Source organism: Perca flavescens, chromosome 2, assembly GCF_004354835.1.
Source record: "Perca flavescens isolate YP-PL-M2 chromosome 2, PFLA_1.0, whole genome shotgun sequence".
NCBI classification, from domain to species: Eukaryota; Metazoa; Chordata; class Actinopteri; order Perciformes; family Percidae; genus Perca; species Perca flavescens.
This window is the reverse complement of record NC_041332.1, coordinates 31,908,504-31,928,772: the sequence shown is the minus strand read 5'-3', so window position 1 is coordinate 31,928,772 and position 20,269 is coordinate 31,908,504. Positions and strand designations below refer to the sequence as shown.

Here is a 20,269-nt window from a genome sequence, read left to right as displayed (position 1 = left end):
TGTTTTTAAGCTCAGCGTTTTCTTATGCTGAAGAGAATAAAGTGAATCTGAGGCCAAGTAACTGGCCAATGTTTTGGTACTTTATTACACACACCCTCAATTTAAACCCATCCCTCACTCCACCCCATGCTCCACTTTCCTCCATCTCTTCATATCTTTCTCCATTTCTTCCATCCCTCTATCTGGACCTCCTGGAAAGTCTGTGATGGGCGTCAGCCACTTGTAAAGTAACTCCAGACTACTCAACCCCCCTTCTTAAAAACAACATCTTAGCCCCCAACCAGGAAATTAAACGCCATGACTCAGAGGAGACAGGGGCCGAGGAAGTGGTGACCAAGGCTTGGGGTGCAGCTACTTTGGTGTATGTCAAGGAAGCCATGATTTGAAGCTTTATTTGGGACCAAAATAATAATAAAAAATGCAGTGTCTGGCTGTCATCTTGTCCTGGAAATGAGCCAGCATTAGGGCTGCAGACAGCGAGAAACAGGCCATAACAATCAAAAGGAACTGGAACAGGGCGAGGCTACTGATAACAACAAGAATGGTCGTTTACACCAAGAAATGTCCATCATCATGTACTGTATGCGTGTATTTGGTCTTAAAATTATCCTTTGCTTAACTTTTGCATAAATAATGAAGAACCTCACTTGTTTGAAGGCAGCCAATCTTGTTTCAAGAGTTTGTTATAAGAAAATATTTGCATCAACTTTGTTTTATGTATGTAAATCAGTAATGATCTTCACCCTGCACGCATTTTAACAAAAGAGAAATCAGAACATGAGCTTAAATATCTGCAGCTGTATATGGGCTTTTGCTGTATAAACAAGCAAAACGGGAGGTTCTCTTTCAACCAAACTTCAAACTGGATGCTCCAGGGCAATGCATTAGGGGTAGGCAGGCTAAACACACCATAACTAAATCAGCTCACAATGCTTATTTGTGAAATACTGCAGATTGTGGACACCTATTGAAGCTGCACTGAATAGCATTAAAACTCGACGATTTGGGTTTACACTGCTTTTCTATTCTATGTTGTGCTATATCACTCACTCCCACCCCTCTTCCCCCCCAATACAACCCTTCATCTCACCATCAACCCCAGATATACAGTACAGTATGCACAGTCACACCTACTCCTACCCATCTGTTTTTTTAATATGTCAGCAAGCAATGCATCATCAAGGCTGTGTTGTAGATGTTGATGAAAGCCTTTTACCCTTGCACAGTTAACCAGATGCACATTGCACACATAATTTGGGTGATATGAATGTAAGATGATTGCAGAAGTGACACTGATCTGTGTTTTTGTTTATTATTTTTAAAGAAATGGCATAGCTGATTCCAAAAACAAATCCAGTGTGGCAGGGTTTACATTTTTATAATGTAAATTGAGGGAGCAAAAGCAGTATTGGCTCCAAATATCGGCTCAATAAAATTGGCAGCCCGTATCGGTCATCGGCTAAGGCTGATGAAAAAAAATCGGTATCGGCACAAAAAAAATCCATATGGGTCGATCCCTAAACAATAGTATTGAAAATATTGGAAGTTGGCATCGAATGCTTGGTCAAATTATTATCTGCTTGTGTATGTATTCTTTAATTAGAAATGCAGCCGTCAACGGGTACAGCAGCTGAGCTATTTGAACTGCTGAAATAATGTGAGACGTGGGCAGTGATTCCGAGGTCTGAACACTTAGCCCACCTCAAAACACGCAAATAGATGATGTTTCTGAAAAAGACCTTCCAAGTGTTGTTTTCACTCAAATTGAAGGTTTATGGCCTTTAACAAGTGCATCTCGTTTTATCACTCCAGAGTCCATGAAACCATTCAAAACCCATGGAACATGTTCAGAGTTTAACAATCAGAAAACAGGGTGGTTCCCTAAATAATCAACTCCTCTTTTGAAGGGACCAAGTTTGTATACTTCATGATCCTGGCGGGCGCTGCCCCTGTTGTGAAGCCGACAGCTCCTCTTCGTTGACTCACGTGAGACAATAAAAGCCAAATCCCCTCTCGCTATCCACCAGAGCCTCAGGAGCTTTGCTGGATTGATGTTGGCCCCACAGGGAGGGATAGAGGCTGGTCCCAGGTCAGCCTGGGTCAAACCCCGCTCACTAACGCCCTACCGTGATTATTACCCACCAGGCTGCTCTCAGTGTAGCGCTCAACATCTGATTGATATTAACTCCACTCCCCCTCCACACACACACACACACACACACACACACACACACACACACACACACACACACACACACACACACACACACACACACACACACACACACACACACACACACACACACACACACACACACACACACACGCTTAATTCCTTTCAGGTTTTGGTGATGACGCCACAAACCAGCAGAACCAGCAGTGTTTTCTCTGTCCTTTTGCTGCTGTGGGTAATTTTCTAAGAATTCTGACCCCAAACGTCTCCATTACTCTGCAATTGAGGGCCGGTGAAAAATGACCTAGCTGAAGACTTTCTTTCTAGGTTTGGACTGGAGGGGCTTATTAGCCATCTATCTTGTTTTTCTGTCGACTTTGTAGATTGTGTTTTGAAAGAAAAGTTCCTGTTGATGACACATAACCCCAAAACCCAACCCTAGCTAGCAAATCCAGTGTTTCCTCTATGTTGATTGGCAAGTGGCGGCCCGCCACGGTTAGATTTCTCCAGCCATGGTATCAGAAATGTACAAAAAGCCGTCTATCAGCAGTGATAGTGATAGAGCACGTCTGAAAATAGCGTGGACACGCGCTTCACAACGCGAGTGGGCACGCGTGCCACTCGGACAAAAGGGAGAAAGAAAAAAGAGACAGGAGGACCCGGTTGAGATGGCATGTGTGCATCCTTGAGAACTGTAAGTCCTAGAACTTAAACTGTCAGTTCATTTAAGCCTGTATTAGTCTATAGTTCTTGTACAGTTTTAGTTTCACCTTCACTTGATAGCTTAATTGACCGTGGCTGTTGATTCAATACAACGCCCTTGCTCACGTTTGTATTTTAGGTGCATTATTTACATGCTGAAGTAGTTATACTGCGTTAAGATACTGGAAGTGCCGGAATTCCATAACTAGCCTACTAGAACTGCCATGAGCGGTCATTTTCACTGCCAGATTCCAAACTCTATAATCTCTCATGATAAATACCCAATTGCGATATTAATGCATGTATTGTCTTAGGATATCTTTAGAACAACGTAATAACACCGACATTTTACATTTTAACAATTTTAATTATACTTTTAAGTAGTTGCCTAATACGTGTTTCAGTAATTCATATCATGGCATAGTAGGCTAAACCGTGATTATTTCATACATTCCCGTCAGTCCCGAAACATATTGGGGGAAATTCATTCAACATAATTCACAGCCAAATAACAATTAAAAGTATGTTAATTGAACATTTATAACCTAACCTAACTTGGCACTGCCTCCGATTTGGTGTCTGCTGCGGTGCGCAGCGCTGCTCGGACCGTGCGCCGCTTCCCTTTTTTCCCTCCATAAACTCCGCTCTCAGCTACTTTGCCAGTTGCTGCATGAACTTCCTCTGGGACATTTTACAGCTGGTGCACTCCTTGGAGAGGATATGTGCAATGATTCCAGCCAGTTGTAGCATGTATAAAGTTATATGAACACGTAGACAGCTACCGTCTACGTGTACCGCGCCTTTCACAGAGCGATCGCCCGGTGCTTTTCTTCTGATTCAGAACCGAGTCCATCCACGGCGTAGCCTACGTTACCAACTCTGGCTTTGCCTTCGGCCCATCGGTGATGCATTGCCCACACTTGTTAATCGAGACGGTTAGTTACGTTTCTCTGACAGAGACTATGATTATTACTAAGCAACAAAGATTCATCTTCAACCACGCAAAAGATTGCGAAAACCGCGAAAATCCGAGCGGTCAATGGCCAAAATAGATAAAAGTGATTGTATTTTCTTTGCCTATAAAAACAATTTTAAATGAAAATACAGTCAGGTACCAGCAGGATTGTATTGTTTAATTTAGCAAAGTTATTACACATATACATTTTAAAACGGTCAAAATGACCGAGCTGGCTAGTGTTAAGGAACAGGCCACAGGGGGACCATCTAGCAGCATGTATGCTACTCAGCATTAATGGGCCACCTCTTTCTGAATTCCCCTATAACCGAGCCTTGGAGTTATTTTTCCAAAAGCCAGGAAAAATCAAATACACACAGCAAGGCTGCCAACTTTGCCACTGAGGCAAATATGCAGTTAGTTTCATTATCCATGGTTTCATACTATAGGCTACTTTGGGTTTTGGTTTCCCTATGAAGAATTTCTTGTAAAATTCATTTTGTAGACCTACAGTTCCTCAAAAATACAGTTCAATCAAAACAAAATGAAAATATGCTAAAAAAAAAATCCTAAAGGAAACACTGGATTAAATCACTCCGCCCAAGTAGCAGTGCTTCGCCTTTCTGAGAATATAGTTCCCAGTTTGTATACGGTTAGAAGATGGCTGTGTCTCATGTGAACTTGTTATTTGTACTCGCTGTGACTATACTAATCACAAGATGTAAACAGGAACATGTTGGCGTTATTTTGTCACTTATTGGGAGAAGTAGGCTAGTTGGAGCTGGTTACCTCCAGGATCTGTGCTAAGCTAGGCTTCCGGTGGGTGCGTCAGACAGAGTTACGACACGCATGGAGATAAGAAGGGTACGTATGGACTTATCTAACTCTGGGGGATACGGTGAATAAGCTAAAGTCCCAATAAGTCGGCGTGTTCCTTTAATGCATTTGTGTCTGAACTGCAACTCACCGAACCAATCGGCGTTTTTGAAAGCGGCTGCCCTTTTCTAAACAGTTTCCAATGACGGCTTCTCAGATGGTTCTGTGTAACAAACCATCTGGCACGTCAACTTACATAAACCAAAGTATTGGACTGGATTTGATTGCCATCCATATAATAGCATATTAGATTGTGTGTACTGTACCCCTGAGTCTTCTCTACAAAACCAAAAAAAAAGTAAAGTAAAATTTGAATCTTATAAATAGGTAAAAAAAAAAAAAAAAAAAAAGAAATTATCATATAATAGCCAGATTGCACCCCCAACCTCATAATGTCACTTTCTGCATATCCTCACAACTAGCTGTAGCTGCTGCCACCACACAGTCCAGAGCTTAAAAGATAAAGCCCTTGTCACCTGACACCAAGACAAAGGCGACCAATAACACATTACAGCTAACCAGTATTGATTCAACACTTAAAAAAATAAATAAAAAAAAGCCCAGAGTGACACTAACGCTAACAATGTCAAACCACAGGCTGAAGCTAACTAGTATTGATACAGTGTTTAGCAAGAAGAGGAGAGAACAACTAGACGAGACAGTTCATCCCTCACTGTGACACAAACGTTTGCGGTGACAAATTACATTTGTGTGCAAACAGAGTAGTGGGGGGGGAGCAACAGTTGACGGGCTATCTGCTTTAGCACTGACACAACAAAAATGCAGCCGTTAGCAATGGCCAACAGTTCCCAAACCAGGCTGGGAGAGTGACATTAGGGCTGGGCGATATATCGATATTATATCGATATCGTGATATGAGACTAGATATCGTCTTAGATTTTGGATATCGTAATATCGTGATATGACATAAGTGTCTTTTCCTGGTTTTAAAGGCTGCATTACAGTGAAGTGATGTGCTTTTCTGAACTTACTGTACCAGACTGTTCTAGCTGTTCTATTATTAATGATTATTTATCTGAAATCTAAGTGTGAAGATATTTTGCGAGAGCACCAACTGTCAGCTCTAGAATATATTGCCGCAATATCGATATCGAGGTATTTGGTCAAGAATATCATGATATCTGATTTTCTCTATATCGCCCAGCCCTACATCAGAAAATAGGGGACGTAGAAATAAGCGCTGAAAATGTGTAGAAGAAAAATTTAACAATTTAAAACGTTGGAAAAAACTAAAACAAACCTTATGGAGCTTTGATTTAAAAAAAAGTACTCCTGTTGTTATACAGTATTTATGTTTACATTTTATTGTTACTTGAACAGCTGAGCATTGAACCAGGTGAAGAAACCTGTTTATTATTTATTCATTTGATTTTGCAACTGTTCACTGAAATAGCCGGTTTCAATGAAACTACTTGTAACATGTCATATTTGGCTTTGACTTTGACTGAACAGTTGCTCTCACTTTGCGGAAAAAATATCGGGATATATATTGTATATCGATATTCAGCCAAAATATATCGGGATATGACTTTTGGTCCATATCGCCCAGCCCTAAGTGACATGCAGCGTTTGACCCAGGTTTGTGGAAGACTTGGGTGCACGTATTTGGCAGGAGGTCCTCCCTCAAGAAAATTTTTACGTTTTTCAATTAAACAATATGCAATTTCACATCATTTTGGACCATTATTACGACATGCGTGTCTAAAATGTTGGAAAAGCTATATCAGATAACATAAAATAACACTCAAAAAGCTTACGTTCTGAAGACAAAAGACGCACCGGCAAGTCGAGTCCAAGCAATGTTTGACAACTACGACTCCTACTCAAAAAGCGATATTACAAAATTTCATTTTAGACATTTATTTTATTCATATATTACGCTACTTTTGTGAACCCAAGACTTTTGCAAACTCATTTCAAGCACCAAAACATACGAGTGTAGGTTTGTTTTCACAAGAGATTTGAGAAATATTTCCGCTTTAGGGCCAAATTATCTCTTTATACGTTACTCTGGAACAATTGTGGGCGTCACTACACAGAAATCTGAGTTTGTTCTGAACATTTTGATATGTAACACATGGGGATCAGGTTATATGCAAATACCCTTAAAAAGGAAAATTCAAGAAGAAATGTAAAAATGCCCCTTAGACCTCAGAGGGTTAAAGACAAAACTTGCTAAAGGAGTCCACTGGGGACCAATAACAACCATTAGATCTGAGAGACGTCATTTAGTTAGTTACTTATTTTACTTTTATTTGAGTTAGGTGGTGCCCAAAACAGTTTGGGTGCTGTGCCTAAGCCTTATAACGGCAGGGAAAAGGCTGACATGGTGTGGGGGCTCGCTTCAGGGTCAGGTCGAGTCACATCACAGGCGACATCTGTTCCACATCGAGCACTGTCACATCTGGCCTTTCCAAACTCTCTCTTCTTCCTGTTCTCTCGCATGTGCTTCACTCGCTAATTTTAGTTTTAAACATCACCTCCTTCAGATTTAATGGAGAGCAGCCACAGAGATACAACACTGTCCCTCCCCAGGGAATAACTGTAACTCTCATATTGAGATTACTATGCCTCATGGCTATGAGGCTGGGAAAGAAGGATTATCTTTTTTTTTTTTTTGCCTAAATCAATACGCACTTTACTGTATCTTCAACATTGATGTATGTTTTAAGATTGTGCTGACATTATTGTTGCTGCAAGTACGTGGGATGTCAAATGTGTAAAAGTCAACATAGAAAAGGGTTTTATTCGTATGGAGGCAGGCAACGAAGGGTGTGTCAAATAAATTTGTCTATTGACAGAGGAGTTCCTGGTGGTACAAACAAGATCTTAATTAGCACAGACAGTTTAACAGATACGTGCAAACGCAAACTGCCCCTGTCCACTAAACCTACACTTGTAAAAACAGACACACACACACACACGCATAGACACAGCCCTCCTCCATGTAAATACGAGTGGCCATTCCGATGTCACACTGAAATCTAATCCATTGTGCCACGTAAACAAACCAGTGCCTGTCTGACAGACTCAACCCCCGTGGCCTCTGCAGCCCAAACAGCACCCTCCTCCGTTCACTCACAATGTGGCCCTCACACGGAGGAGTACGAGCTCCATCTGTACTCTGCAGAGCAAAGGGGGAGTACAGAGCGGTGACCCCCCCAAAACTCCCCAGATCTGACCCTAGGTTTAAAAAAAACAAAAACATGTCTGACATCTAGGCTATGTCCCTGGCTAAATTGACGTGAGATGAATCAGTGTTCGGTTCCAGTTGGCAGGCACCAAAAACAAACTTACATCTTTTAAAGCTCAATTTATTTTTAATTTTTAGATATGAATGATTTAATTTGTTTTAAGTGCACTTTCAAAACTCCCATCGTCACATTGTCTTAAAATGATGGGACCAACAACAACCATTAGATCTGAGAGATGTAATTTAGTTAGTTACTTATTTTACTTGTATTTGAGTTAGGTGGTGCCCAAAAACAGTTTGGGTGCTGTGAAGCCTTATAACGGCAGGGAAAAGGCTGACATGGTGTGGGGGCTCGCTTCAGGGTCAGGTCGAGTCACATCACAGGCGACATCTGTTCCACATCGAGCACTGTCACATCTGGCCTGTCCAAACTCTCTCTTCTTCCTGTTCTCTCGCATGTGCTTCACTCGCTAATTTTAGTTTTAAACATCACCTCCTTCAGATTTAATGGAGAGCAGCCACAGAGATACAACACTGTCCCTTGCCTTTATTAGAAGGGGTTGACATGCAATAAAGATCCCTAAATGGATTTAAGTGGAAAATTGCAGTTGCTTAGTGTGAATCAGACAGCTTTACCGGGACATCCCAACTGTTTCTTTTCCACTTTGCTACTCTCTTGGAGACTTGATATTACACAATATTTAGTCAGCAAAAACCCAGTTTACATGTGCTGTCCCAAACACCCTCTGTTTCTTCAGAAAAGTGCTCTTGTCTGATGCAGTGGAAGGGATGCATTTATTTTTCCAGCAGTAACAACTGTTTGGAATTAGCAGAAGAACGGAAGTGGAGATGATGAAAGCTGCAAAAATCATCATTGTCAAACACCACTCAAAGAAACCTAAAGATACAGTTCAACATGTTGGCACTTTGGGAAGTATATTCACTTTCTTTCTGACAGTTAGATGAGAATATCCTTATCAACGTCATGTGTGTCCATTGAGCAAGAAGCTGGAGCCAGGAGGTGATTAGCGTAGCTTAGCATAAAGACTGAAAGCACGGGGAAACCGCTAGCCTGGCTCTGTGTACAGTTTATAACTATGCCTACAAGCTCACTAGTTAACTGCAGTGTTGTAGTCAAGACCACCTTAGCCAAGACCAATTCATCACCAAGACCTGAGTTTATTGAGACAGAGACAAGACCAAGACTTTGAGGGGTTGAGACCGAGTAAAGACCAAGACCAGACCAGTGCCAGACAGCCAGAGCTTCTCCTGTCTCCCACATTCACTCTCTCAGGAGTGCGTGTTAAGGGGGGCGGGGAGAGGGGTTTAACAGTAACAAATTTCCAATTAGAAATGAGTCAAGTTATTGGTTGCATTTCAAGCAGAAAGTTTTACATCCTATCACAGTAATGATGTTAACACATAAATCACATGATGATGATACACAGGCAATTTAGTGCTATATCTGCAGTTGTGGTCTTGACTGGTCTTGAAATAAAATCTGATTTCGAGACAGAGACCTGTGGTCTTTAAAGTGCTCTTAAGACCAAGACCGATCTTGAGTACTACAACACTGGTTGCTCAATCCGTAAACAAACTGACATATTACTAGGGCTGCTCCCTCTTAGTCGATTAGTCGACTAATCGGTTGTTTTGGTCTTAGACACCTTAGATTACTTTAGTCGATTAGTCATGTTTTATGCTTTTTTCATGCTGAATGACTTATTTCCAAGAAACGTACGAGCACATCTCTGGTAAACACAAGAATTAAAGTGGTGCTTTTGCATGACTCTTTGCGGAGAAACTCAGATTTACAGATCTGTCATCAACTAATCGATTAGTCGATACAATTGAATGAGTGTTAGTCAACTAAGAATTTCTTCAGTCGAGCACAGCCCTACATATTACTAATCCACAGCTTGTGGTGTTAGGGGAAGTTAAATATTTTGTGACAAGTCTTCCAAACCATACAACGATATTGGTCGTCTATTCCTACCTTCTAATAGTTAAAGCTTTAGTGTGCGTAACTTTTTGATATTAATGCACGTCCGTTACATTCCAGCCATTGCCAAATGAGTTGCTACAAAGCTAATTAAGACTATCAGCTCCACACAACTCTCTCTGGATTTCTCAGTGTGGCTATGTTCAGAAGATTGTGGCGTCCGGTGACTTTCCCGCGCAGAAAATCGAGTGAAGATAATGACCTCTCCTGAAGAGTCCATCGTGTTTTTTTAATCCTCCGTGTCCTTCTTGGGTACAAGCACCTGTGCGAAGGGGTGTGGGGTAGAGGTGTGAATCTTCACTGATCTCCCGATTCAATTACGATTATCAGGTCAGCGATTCAATTCCTCGATGCATCACGAAAACATTTTTCTATTAAAGCCATACAGGATATTTGACTTGACAAACTTGCATTGTCAAGTGCAATGCCCAAGCTGCAATACATAACTTTAGACTGGAATAATGAGAGGTTTCGGTTCATTTCTTCACGAAGGTTTACCTATTTTGGATTAGTCATACACCACCCTACTTTTAGCCAGCAAATCTATTGTGCTGTATTGGAATAACTGACCCCAGACAACTTTTTAACAAAAAAGGTATTGTTTACTGAACAATAACTTAAATGTATAAATAACATTTAGCCGTTAGATTGAATAACAAAAAAAACATAACACAAATCACACCTTTCAAATATGCTAACTGCAATATTTCTTCAAATGATATTACACACAACTACCCCTTTACCAGTTTCTCTATCAGTTTCCACTTAAAACACTCCAGCTACACAAAATGATTCCTCCTTACAGCAGTTTCAATGTAAAACCTACTCAAAACCTATTAAACCACTGTGTTAACACACACCTACCCACCCACACACGCCGAGAGGAAAAAAAAAAGGTTGTGGGCCGGATGGTAGCTCATGTGGACGTGCAGCAGGACGTTATCTTCAGTGAAGCAAACACACAGAAATCCAACTTATAGTTAGCTGTTAGTCCAAGAAACACAGCTCAAACACGAAAACCAAAACCAGTATACCAGCTACGGCAAAGTCCTCTTCAGCAGGGAAACACGCTGTCGTCCTCTCCGGTCCAAAATCAGCATCCTCCGAACCAGCAACTCTCCGCCGTTAGCTCCAACTTTAGCTAGTCCGTTAGCTCCAACTTCAGCTAAGTCCGTTAACTCCAACTTTAGCTAGTCCGTTAGCTCCAACTTTAGCTAAGTCCGTTAGCTCCAACTTTAGCCAGTCACACTAGCACAACGTTTGTTCTAAACCACTGCTGTTAGACAGGAAAAGTGCCGTAGGGTAGCTACACCTCTTCAGCTTCGTTATACATGGGTTTCTCGGCAACGTCATCACTGCTTGCGCATGCAACCGGGGGGCAGAAAGAAGACGTGTTTTGTGTAGCTAGCTAGCTAGCTAGTAGAGGCATAGCGTAAGTCAAAATGCCAAGGAGTTGTTGCGTAGTTAATTGTACAAACAGAGCCAGTGATGGGTGCATGATGTTTAACATACCTAGGGGGAAGCATGCTTTTGCCAAAAACCGGCGGAGGTTATGGCTTCAAGCCATAAGAGGGGCAGATTGGGGTCATGTGCAAGCAGTCAGGCTCCCATTGTATCAATCAGAAAAGTTGCAGCTTGTGGTTGTTCAGCTAAGTGATATCTACCTGTCAGGGCTGTGGTACTCGAGTCCGGACCATAGACAATTAAAGGTCCGGACTCGAGACAAGTTTAGACAGCTAGCTAAAGCTACGCCGATGTTTTGCTAACGTTAGCGCAACAGTGTTAGCCTAGCCTACTAGGTAAATATTACGACTGCCTTCGGAGTTTACTATATCGATATAGTAAACTCCAAAGGCAGTTGTCTGCGTCCACGTTGCCAACATAAGACCTGTGGCGTTAGTGCTCATTTTGTACATAACTTTATTGAATGAAATATTAAGCTTCGCTCCTCTGAGATGGTTGGGTTTTTGTTACGTTACATACAAAGCTAACTGGCTATAGTTAGCCTACATTAGCTAACGTTGCCGAGACAGTAGCAGTAGAGCTTCGGCGAGCTAACCAAGACAGTGTTATGGCCCTCTCGCCCACAATCAACCTCTGCTGCAAAAAACAATGAACCTGCAGTGATGTTTTGAAACTAACATATCGTACCTTTTCCCAGAAATCCTGGCCATTATTTTAAGGCATAAACCAACCATAAGGGTACACTCAGGAGTAACCCTGCTACTAACACGGGCTATTACATTAGCCTAAAATGATAATTATAGCCATATATATATATATATATATATAGTAACACTGCAAAATTAAAGACCGACAAACAGATCCAACTAAAATCATGTTTTATTGAGTCAGCAGTTATATACAAACAATAAGGAAAGCTTAAAGGAATACGCCACCGGAATGCATGTCGAAATTCTAACAGCGATGTTTCCCCATTGGAATGAATGGCAAACAGAGCTATAGCTAGCTTCTCATAACGAGAGCTCTCCAGCTCACAACAAATGATTAAATTGTAATCGGTCAAAAACGTTAGCTTTGTAAGACCATATAGTATGTGTTATATAAATACCATGACGAAATTCAAAGTGTAAATATATGCAATGTATGTCGAAAGTCTAGCCGCGAGGTTTCCCCATTGGAATGAATGGCAAACAGAGCTATAGCTAACTTCTCATAACGAGAGCTCTCCAGCTCACAACAAATGATTAAATTGTAATCGGTCAAAAACGTTAGCTTTGTAAGAGCATAGAGTATGTGTTATATAAATGCCATGACGAAATGAAGGGACTAAGACAATGTGCACTGAGACAAAAATGCGTTTGCATTATCGGACCAGCTCACCAATCTTAGGGATGGCTGACGCGAAACTGATGTTCCGAAGCTTTGTCGAGATCCCGAAGCGCAGAGTTTTGAAACACTGATCCAAAGCGTGATTCAAAACACCCATGTCATGTGTCTACGGCTAAATGAAGCTTCGGAGTGTTTCACAAGTGTTTCGACAGGTGGCATAGTCCGCCGAATCAGCGTTTGATTGACAGGGTCTGGAACAGACCACACAATCGCACATCTGTATAAAGTGAAGTCAATACATCTTGACCTCTTGGGTTTTTGTGACAGGAGTTTGATTTTGAGATAGCGTATTTTTGGTGAAATAGTGACATTTATAGTGCGATTTGTTTAGTTATATTTAGGCTTACATTTAAATGTACACATTGACTGATAGGCTAGAGACAGTATACATACAGTGACACATTAATAGATAGATAGATAGATAGATAGATAGATAGATACAAATGGAAGCTCCGTTTTCATTTTCATTCAGAGCCACAAATGTCAACATCAGGCCCATCATAATCAACATCAACACCAGTAGAAACACAGGACAGTTTATGGGAAAGTTTTGATGATAGTATCCGTGAAACCAAGATGATACACAATGCTACAGCTAATGCCACAGTGGAAGTGAAAAAATACCTCCACTCTGCGTTTTTGCCCAGAACTCATGATCCCCTAACTTACTTGAGAGAGCAGTAATCTTTCATCATTTGTATGTCCTTGCTAAAAAATATCTTTGCATGCCAGCAACATGTGAGAGGATTTTTTCAAAGGCTGGAGAAATTATGGGTAAAAAAAGAAGTCCTTCCACAGCAGAGAAATTCATATTTTGGAATAACAATCTATAAAAAAAGTGAGACATTGTGGCTTGATTTTTTATTAATATTTATTTTCATGACCAAAATAACAAGCCTTACAAGCTTCACATATTACAAAAATACAATCATAATTTTTTTTTTTAATGGCTCGTTGTCAAGGTTGTTTCAGATCAACACCTGCAAGTGACCACTAGGTGTCATCATTGAGACGGGTGTCGGATTGTTTCGAAGCCTTGACACAATATGGCACTTTTGCTTCAACTGTTTCATTGTTTCACGAAGCCTTGATCTGCCCACCACTAACCAATCTGTCTTTCTGCCCCTGGTATGCGCATGCACCCTGTAATGTTTGTAAACAGGAAACCCGTCTATTCCACTTAGATCTTCTCCAAGCTAACTATTCTAGGGTCTCTCGGTGTTTTCTTTCCTCTTCTCGATTTGTGATTCTCTCCACTCTCCCGTGTCTCCGCTCAGCCGTTTTGCGTGTGTCTGTGTTTGTTTGTGTGTCTGTCTGTGTGCATGTCTGCCTGTGTCTGTGTGTTTGTGTGTGTGTGTGTGTGTGTGAGAAACGGGTTAGGCTACTGACAATGTTATTTTTCGAATCGGGTTATGTTACCTTGCGTAAGCATGGACGCCTGGCCAATAGTAGTGATTGAAGGGCGGGTCTTGGCGTGGCCATAGTAGGATTCGTAAATTTGCGATGGGGAAAGAGTTGTAATATGGCGTTTTTCCATTACATGGTACCTGCTCGACTCGACGCACTGTGCGTCCCTTTTCCATTGTAGATTTTAGTACCGCCTCAGCGTGGCTGGTTGTCATAGCGACTGCCGTGGGCGTGGCTTGGTAGCGTTGCATTTCCCCCGACTCATTTCCTGGTTCTCCTTCTCCGTAAACAACATGAAATCAATGAGATAGTTAACTTTTCCTGCTCCAGATTTCCCACGGTGGTCAGAAAGAACAGGGGGGACACTTGGTTTCTCTCACTATATGACTCTAGAGTCACCACTCGCTGCGGAGCTAATCGCCGTCACTCTCTCACTGATCCCTCGCTCACCAGCTCCCCACACACACACGGCGACTCGACACACACACCAGCGCAACAGTATAAACATCAGGCCACTTGTATGCTAAGGAGAAAGCTCTGCGTGGAGCCTCCGGCAGCAAAAAAAACACCGCTGGCTAAACTATTTAAAAATGCCGTCTGTCGCTAGCAATGCAGTGATCAGTGACGATTCTTTCCGACCAATCTGTAGCCTGCAGGGTTTCATGTCACCTTTTCATCTCGCCTCAGCTCGCTTGGAACCTCGACTGAGGTGGTACTAAAAAAAGTACCTGTTAGCAGGTACCAGGTACTTTTTTTTCGTAATGGAAAACCAAAAAAGGCGAGAAGAGTCGAGGCGAGTCAAGCAGGTACCATGTAATGGAAAGGCGCCATTACTTACTAAACCCTCAACAGGAAGCATCGCAGGCATTTACACTGAGAGCAGCAGCACAAAGAAAACACCATAAATACAGCGATGCAACGCTATAATCTTTCCTTTAGGATAGCTATTGGGTCTACTTTATCAAACATAATATAAATAAGATATTAACATAACATTTGTTTTATGGAAATTTCGATTTGTTCCATAATGTTGATAACAATTCAATTTTATTCATAGTATCAAGAGTTATATCAAGACACTTTACAGATAGAGTAGGTCTAGACCACACTCTATAATTTACAAAGACCCAACAATTCCAATATCCCCCCAAGAACAAGCACGACAACTAGAGATGCACCGATAGACCGGCCGGTGACCGGAATTGGCCGGTTTTCACCTGCTTGGCCATGACCGGCGACCGGCAGGTCAGTCTGACATATTTCATGCCGGTCAATGATACAATTAACTGACAACATAAATTATACGAGTTACAGTCCTCAAGGACGCACGCACACACTGACGTGACAGCACAGTCTATTTTTCCTTTCTCTCAACTTTTCCGCTGTGTGTCGCGCGTACCCGCTTGCGGTGTGAAGCGTGTGTCCGCGCTATTCTCGCACATGTAGGGACCCTTGTGAATTAACCTGCAACATGTCAGCTGTTTGGAAATTCTTCAGCGTGTGCGCAGAAGATAACAAGTTTGCAATATGCAAAACCTGCAAAGAAAAAGTAGGACGTGGAGGGACGACTCCAAAAACCAAATTTTTTTTTGGGATATTGGATGTGAAAAGAAGGAAATGGTTCTAACATTGCACTTTAGATGTGTCTGAATTTCCCACACCAGGAGTAATTTATATAGTTCTATTTTATAGTGATCCATTATCTGTTCAAAAAATGTTCTATGTTCTGTGCAAAATGTTCTATTAAAGAAAAGATAGAAAATAAATATTTGTGTGTGCTGTAAAGTGGTTGGAAAAAATGAAATCCAAATCGGCTAAAATAGGTATAAGCTGGCCTAACTCAATGAAAATCAGAATCAGCCTGGAAAGTTGTAATCGGTGCATCTCTAATGATGACACCATTTTAAGCTCATTGCAAGAATAAACCATAGGCGAAACGGGGTGCAGAGGGCACCTCATTGAGAGAATGTGACACCCTCCCTTTATTAATGGATGGTGTTCCTTCAGTTTGCACTCATAGAAATATTGCAGATGTTATGTAACTGTCCAAAGGTTTAAAAATAGAAAACCCTTTTGTCACACTGACTGGCTAAGTGTTACTTCAGGTCGTAGCAGAGATCACTAGGTCAGTGGAGTGGCATCCAACTGGGCAACCTTCTATAAATTTAGGTTGGCCGGGTATGAAAACTAGCTGTTTCAAAGCATAATGTGCTACATGAAGGGGGCTTATCTGCAGAAGCAATCAGCTTCCAAGAAATCAAATCACTTTGAGGAATGTGGATGTAATTGAATTGGTAGTGAGCTCCCTCTAGGGCTATGCCAAACCCATTGCTTGATTGAGGGTCACACAGTTCCTCACAATCAATTTCAAGAGTTGTTTACTTGAAGAAAGTCGCATCACTCAAAACGTCTTATTCAATGAGGTAAAAAAAAAAACACACAAAATATGAACTACTTTTTAGAATGCTAGCCCTACTCAATACCAAATGCTATCTCACGATATTTGTATTCCTAAGAACAGCCTTTAAACTTCTTAAATATCAAGACATGTAGCAAGAGAATCATATCAACCACAAGCTATTTCCTGCATTTTCTCTTCAATAATTCATAAGAGGTATGACTGATTTCCTCAGTCTCCCTAGCCACAGGGTTCCATAATGCATATATTAGTGACTCACATGTACCAATACTTTTGTTAAGCAGCTATACTGTAGCTAATACCCTCTAAGAGCCATACATTTGCTAAAATGGCTAATGAATGGATGAATAGTCTTATAGTTTAGTTATATATATATATATATATATATATATATATATATATATATATATATATATATATATATATATATATAGATAGTTCAAGCTTGTTGGCCTGTGCCACTGAATTCATATTTTGGATACAGTGGAACAAGAATAGGAATATGTTCATAGTTGGATGTCTTTATAGTCTACTGAACTGCATGTGTGGCATCCAATGGAAGTATTAGCGCTTTTGTTTACCTCGTTAGTCCCAGGAGATTAGACCACACAGATCAGGGTAAAACCAAAGCCCCTTACACATAAGCACATACCTTCAAAGTTAAAATCATTCTCTCTCACTGAATTATTAGGAATACTCAACATTTGTCATACAAACAGCTTCACCAAGAACTTAAGCTAAAGACTCAGAGGCAAACAATCTTTTAAACTGCCAAATGAGAGAATAATGTTTTCTCTTAGTAACAAAAACACATGTTGATGACTCTATTTGGACATCCCAAAGATCTAACAGGCAATCCTGAAACCCCACCCTGGACTGCGAGGCAATTCTACAACCAGAAGGAGAGGGCTTGACAGCTTTTTGAACCCACCCCAAAACACAGTCAACAGCAAGTCAGCGTCCTGCAGCGGGACAAGTAAACAAACCACACACTGACATCACATGGATAACAGACAAGTCGCAGAGAGAGTTTAAGAGTCATCCGCCATGCAGCACAACAACCCCCTCTGGATCTGAAGGAGCGGCTCTATTAAGAGCAACAAGTTGAAAGAGAAATAAGCTTTTGGGAAGGATAGCGAAGGAAAACAGGTGACTTACCCGACTTGCGCTTGGAGCCATAGTCCCTGAGGGAGAAACAACACAAGAGGGACATAGTTAGTGACAGTAGACGTCCGCTCGGTCAACAAAAAAAGCATGCGGTCAGCGCATATGGATTGTGACACTCCTAAACGGCAAGAACTGGCAAAAACACATGCATGCAATCGGCTTTAGCACACTAACAAATGCATGTGCTTGAGGGAGAGAGAGGTGGAGAGTGAAGGATGGAGAGAGAGAGAGGGAGGAATGACTTTGGCCAGCTGCCCGTACTCCCCGCAACAGACACAAATTAGTCATGTGACTCCAAAGCAGCACCACCATCCTCTTCCTTTACTCCTTCAATTCCTCCCTCCCTCCCCTCCTCGCCCTGTCAGAGAGGAAGACGACGACCTCTCCCCGCATTTTGGAAGGAGGATCAGTTTAAGATGCCTTGCTTAATGGATTCTTATGGGATTATGCCGCAAGGCTAAGCTATAGGTGGGTGGGAGGGGGTGGGTGACACAGAGCTGTGTGGGAGGTTTGCTGTGCTGAGCCTGTCTGCATTTGTCAATAGTGACTTTCGGACTCTGGCAGCGTGGCAATTAAGTTAAAAAAGATAGTGAAGGAGAGGTCAGGTGAAGACAGACCGTGCTTTTTATAGCAACGCAGACCTGATATCGTCACTCTCCATTCTCCCTCTCTCCTCTTTCTCTCGCGCTGCTCAAAAGCAATGTCCCAAGACCAAATCACAACCATAATCTAACCTCAAAATGTAGCCACGTCATCTTGCTGCAGTACAGTTGGAAATCAGACACAGGCAGAACAATAAAACATGAGCACGGTGTTAAAGTGAAGAGCTAAATCCCACTAGAACATCCTCTCCCATACCATTTGTCATTTAAAAATAACCACCATATAGGCAGTAATATCAGCCCCCAGACAGCAACTGAGGCTATGTAGACCAGAAGGTGAAGTGGTTTGTGGATTACTAATAGCAACATGACTCTCATTTCAAGAGGAGTACCAGATTGCTGCTGTTGGCTGTCGGTAAATCTCAGGATAACAGAGGGATGTGTGTGTGAGGTAAGTAGGTGTATAGGATAGGGCAGTGGTTCTCTAAGTGGGGTCTGGGGACCCCGTGGGGTCCTTAAAGGGGTTCCAGGGGGTCCCCAACAAAAAAGGGGAATGATTTATTTTCACTATAATTTCATCCATAAGTAACACAATGACTATTTTGCTCATGGGTTTCATTCACTTTCTGTAATAAAAAATCTAAACGCAAAACTTCTATCAGGTAGGGGACCCTGGGACGAAGTCTTACCAGATGGGGGTCCGTGGTCTAATTTGTGTCAGTTTAGGGATCCTTGATGTGAAAAAGTTTGAGAACCACTGGGATATGTGGATAGAATGTAAAAATAATGGACGGAGCTTTGGGGCCAATGCGGAAGTGCCTTAAATCTGCATTCTATCTCATTTCCACGCCACTGGTTGCTAAAAGAAGTTTGTTTCTATAGAAGTCTATTGAGAAAATGACCCTACTTCCTCCTTGATTTATTACCTCAGTGAACATTTTCATAATGAGTTTATGGCCTCAATTGGTACTTTTAAGGCTTCTTCAATACAGCAAAATGTTCGTTTTGTAAATTATTGTCCCATTTATTTAAAATTGACAATAAACCAGGGGATGCTTTAGGGGTGTGGCTTTACACACAAACCTGTCAATCAGGACAAAGGCTTTGCAATGCTAACCATGGCACTGTGGATATTAAAATAGACGTGAACTTGTTTTTGGGGGTTGTCAGGGTTTTCGTCTTAAACTTTTTCACTTCAGTTAAATGGGACATTTTGGTTGCCTAAACATGGTCTTGTTCAGCGTTCTGCCAACCAAGCTAGCTAGCTAGCTACCTACCGCTAGCTGGTTACTTAAGGGAAGGTTTGCCCATTTTGTGTACTGCCGTCATGCAGATGAATGGCAGGAGTACCCTGAGGTCTGTGTATACCTGCCAGTAAATCTCCACCGGATGCTTCAGAAGGGTTGAAAATCGTCAACTTTCTCTCTTTAGCGTTTAGGTCAGCGCAACAGAAACAACACGGGCAGGGCGCGTCACCCTCCCCAGCTCCACCACCCGTTTAAAAATCGGAAGGCGTGCGGTTAAAAAAAAAAAAATGGTGACGACCATATTGTCAAACTCAAAGCTTCAAAAAAGGCATTCCACAAACCAATGGGTGACATCACTGATGATACGTCCACAATGTTCCCAGTCTATGGTGTGGATGCAAAGTCAGTGAACGTGTGCCCACCACCAGGCGGTGTGTGTAATCGATCATGGATGTTCCCCTAAGATTCAGGATCAACTACCCAGCTGCAAGAGCAACGCTGACTGGGGCAGTTGACCTCTCTGGCCCTTGTGAAACAGCCCATTTCATTAATGAGGGAGCTCTCAGCTCTTGTCAGGTATGATGCAGAGCAAATAGCCCGGAAGATTATACTGCAGTGCCAGGAGAGCAGACACTGCTAGCCTGAAGTCAAG

The 20,269-nt window shown here is 41.8% G+C and overlaps 1 protein-coding gene across 2 annotated transcripts in view; it reads right to left on the bottom strand.

The window, feature by feature from the left end:
- The window catches only part of sh3pxd2aa (SH3 and PX domains 2Aa), a 151,246-nt gene that overhangs the window by 59,491 nt on the left and 71,486 nt on the right, over window positions 1–20,269 (bottom strand). For both annotated transcript variants that reach the window (XM_028592484.1, XM_028592494.1), the window contains exon 6: window positions 17,760–17,785. In XM_028592484.1, the coding sequence (XP_028448285.1) occupies window positions 17,760–17,785 (26 nt within the window). The remainder of the gene's footprint in view (window positions 1–17,759; window positions 17,786–20,269) is intronic.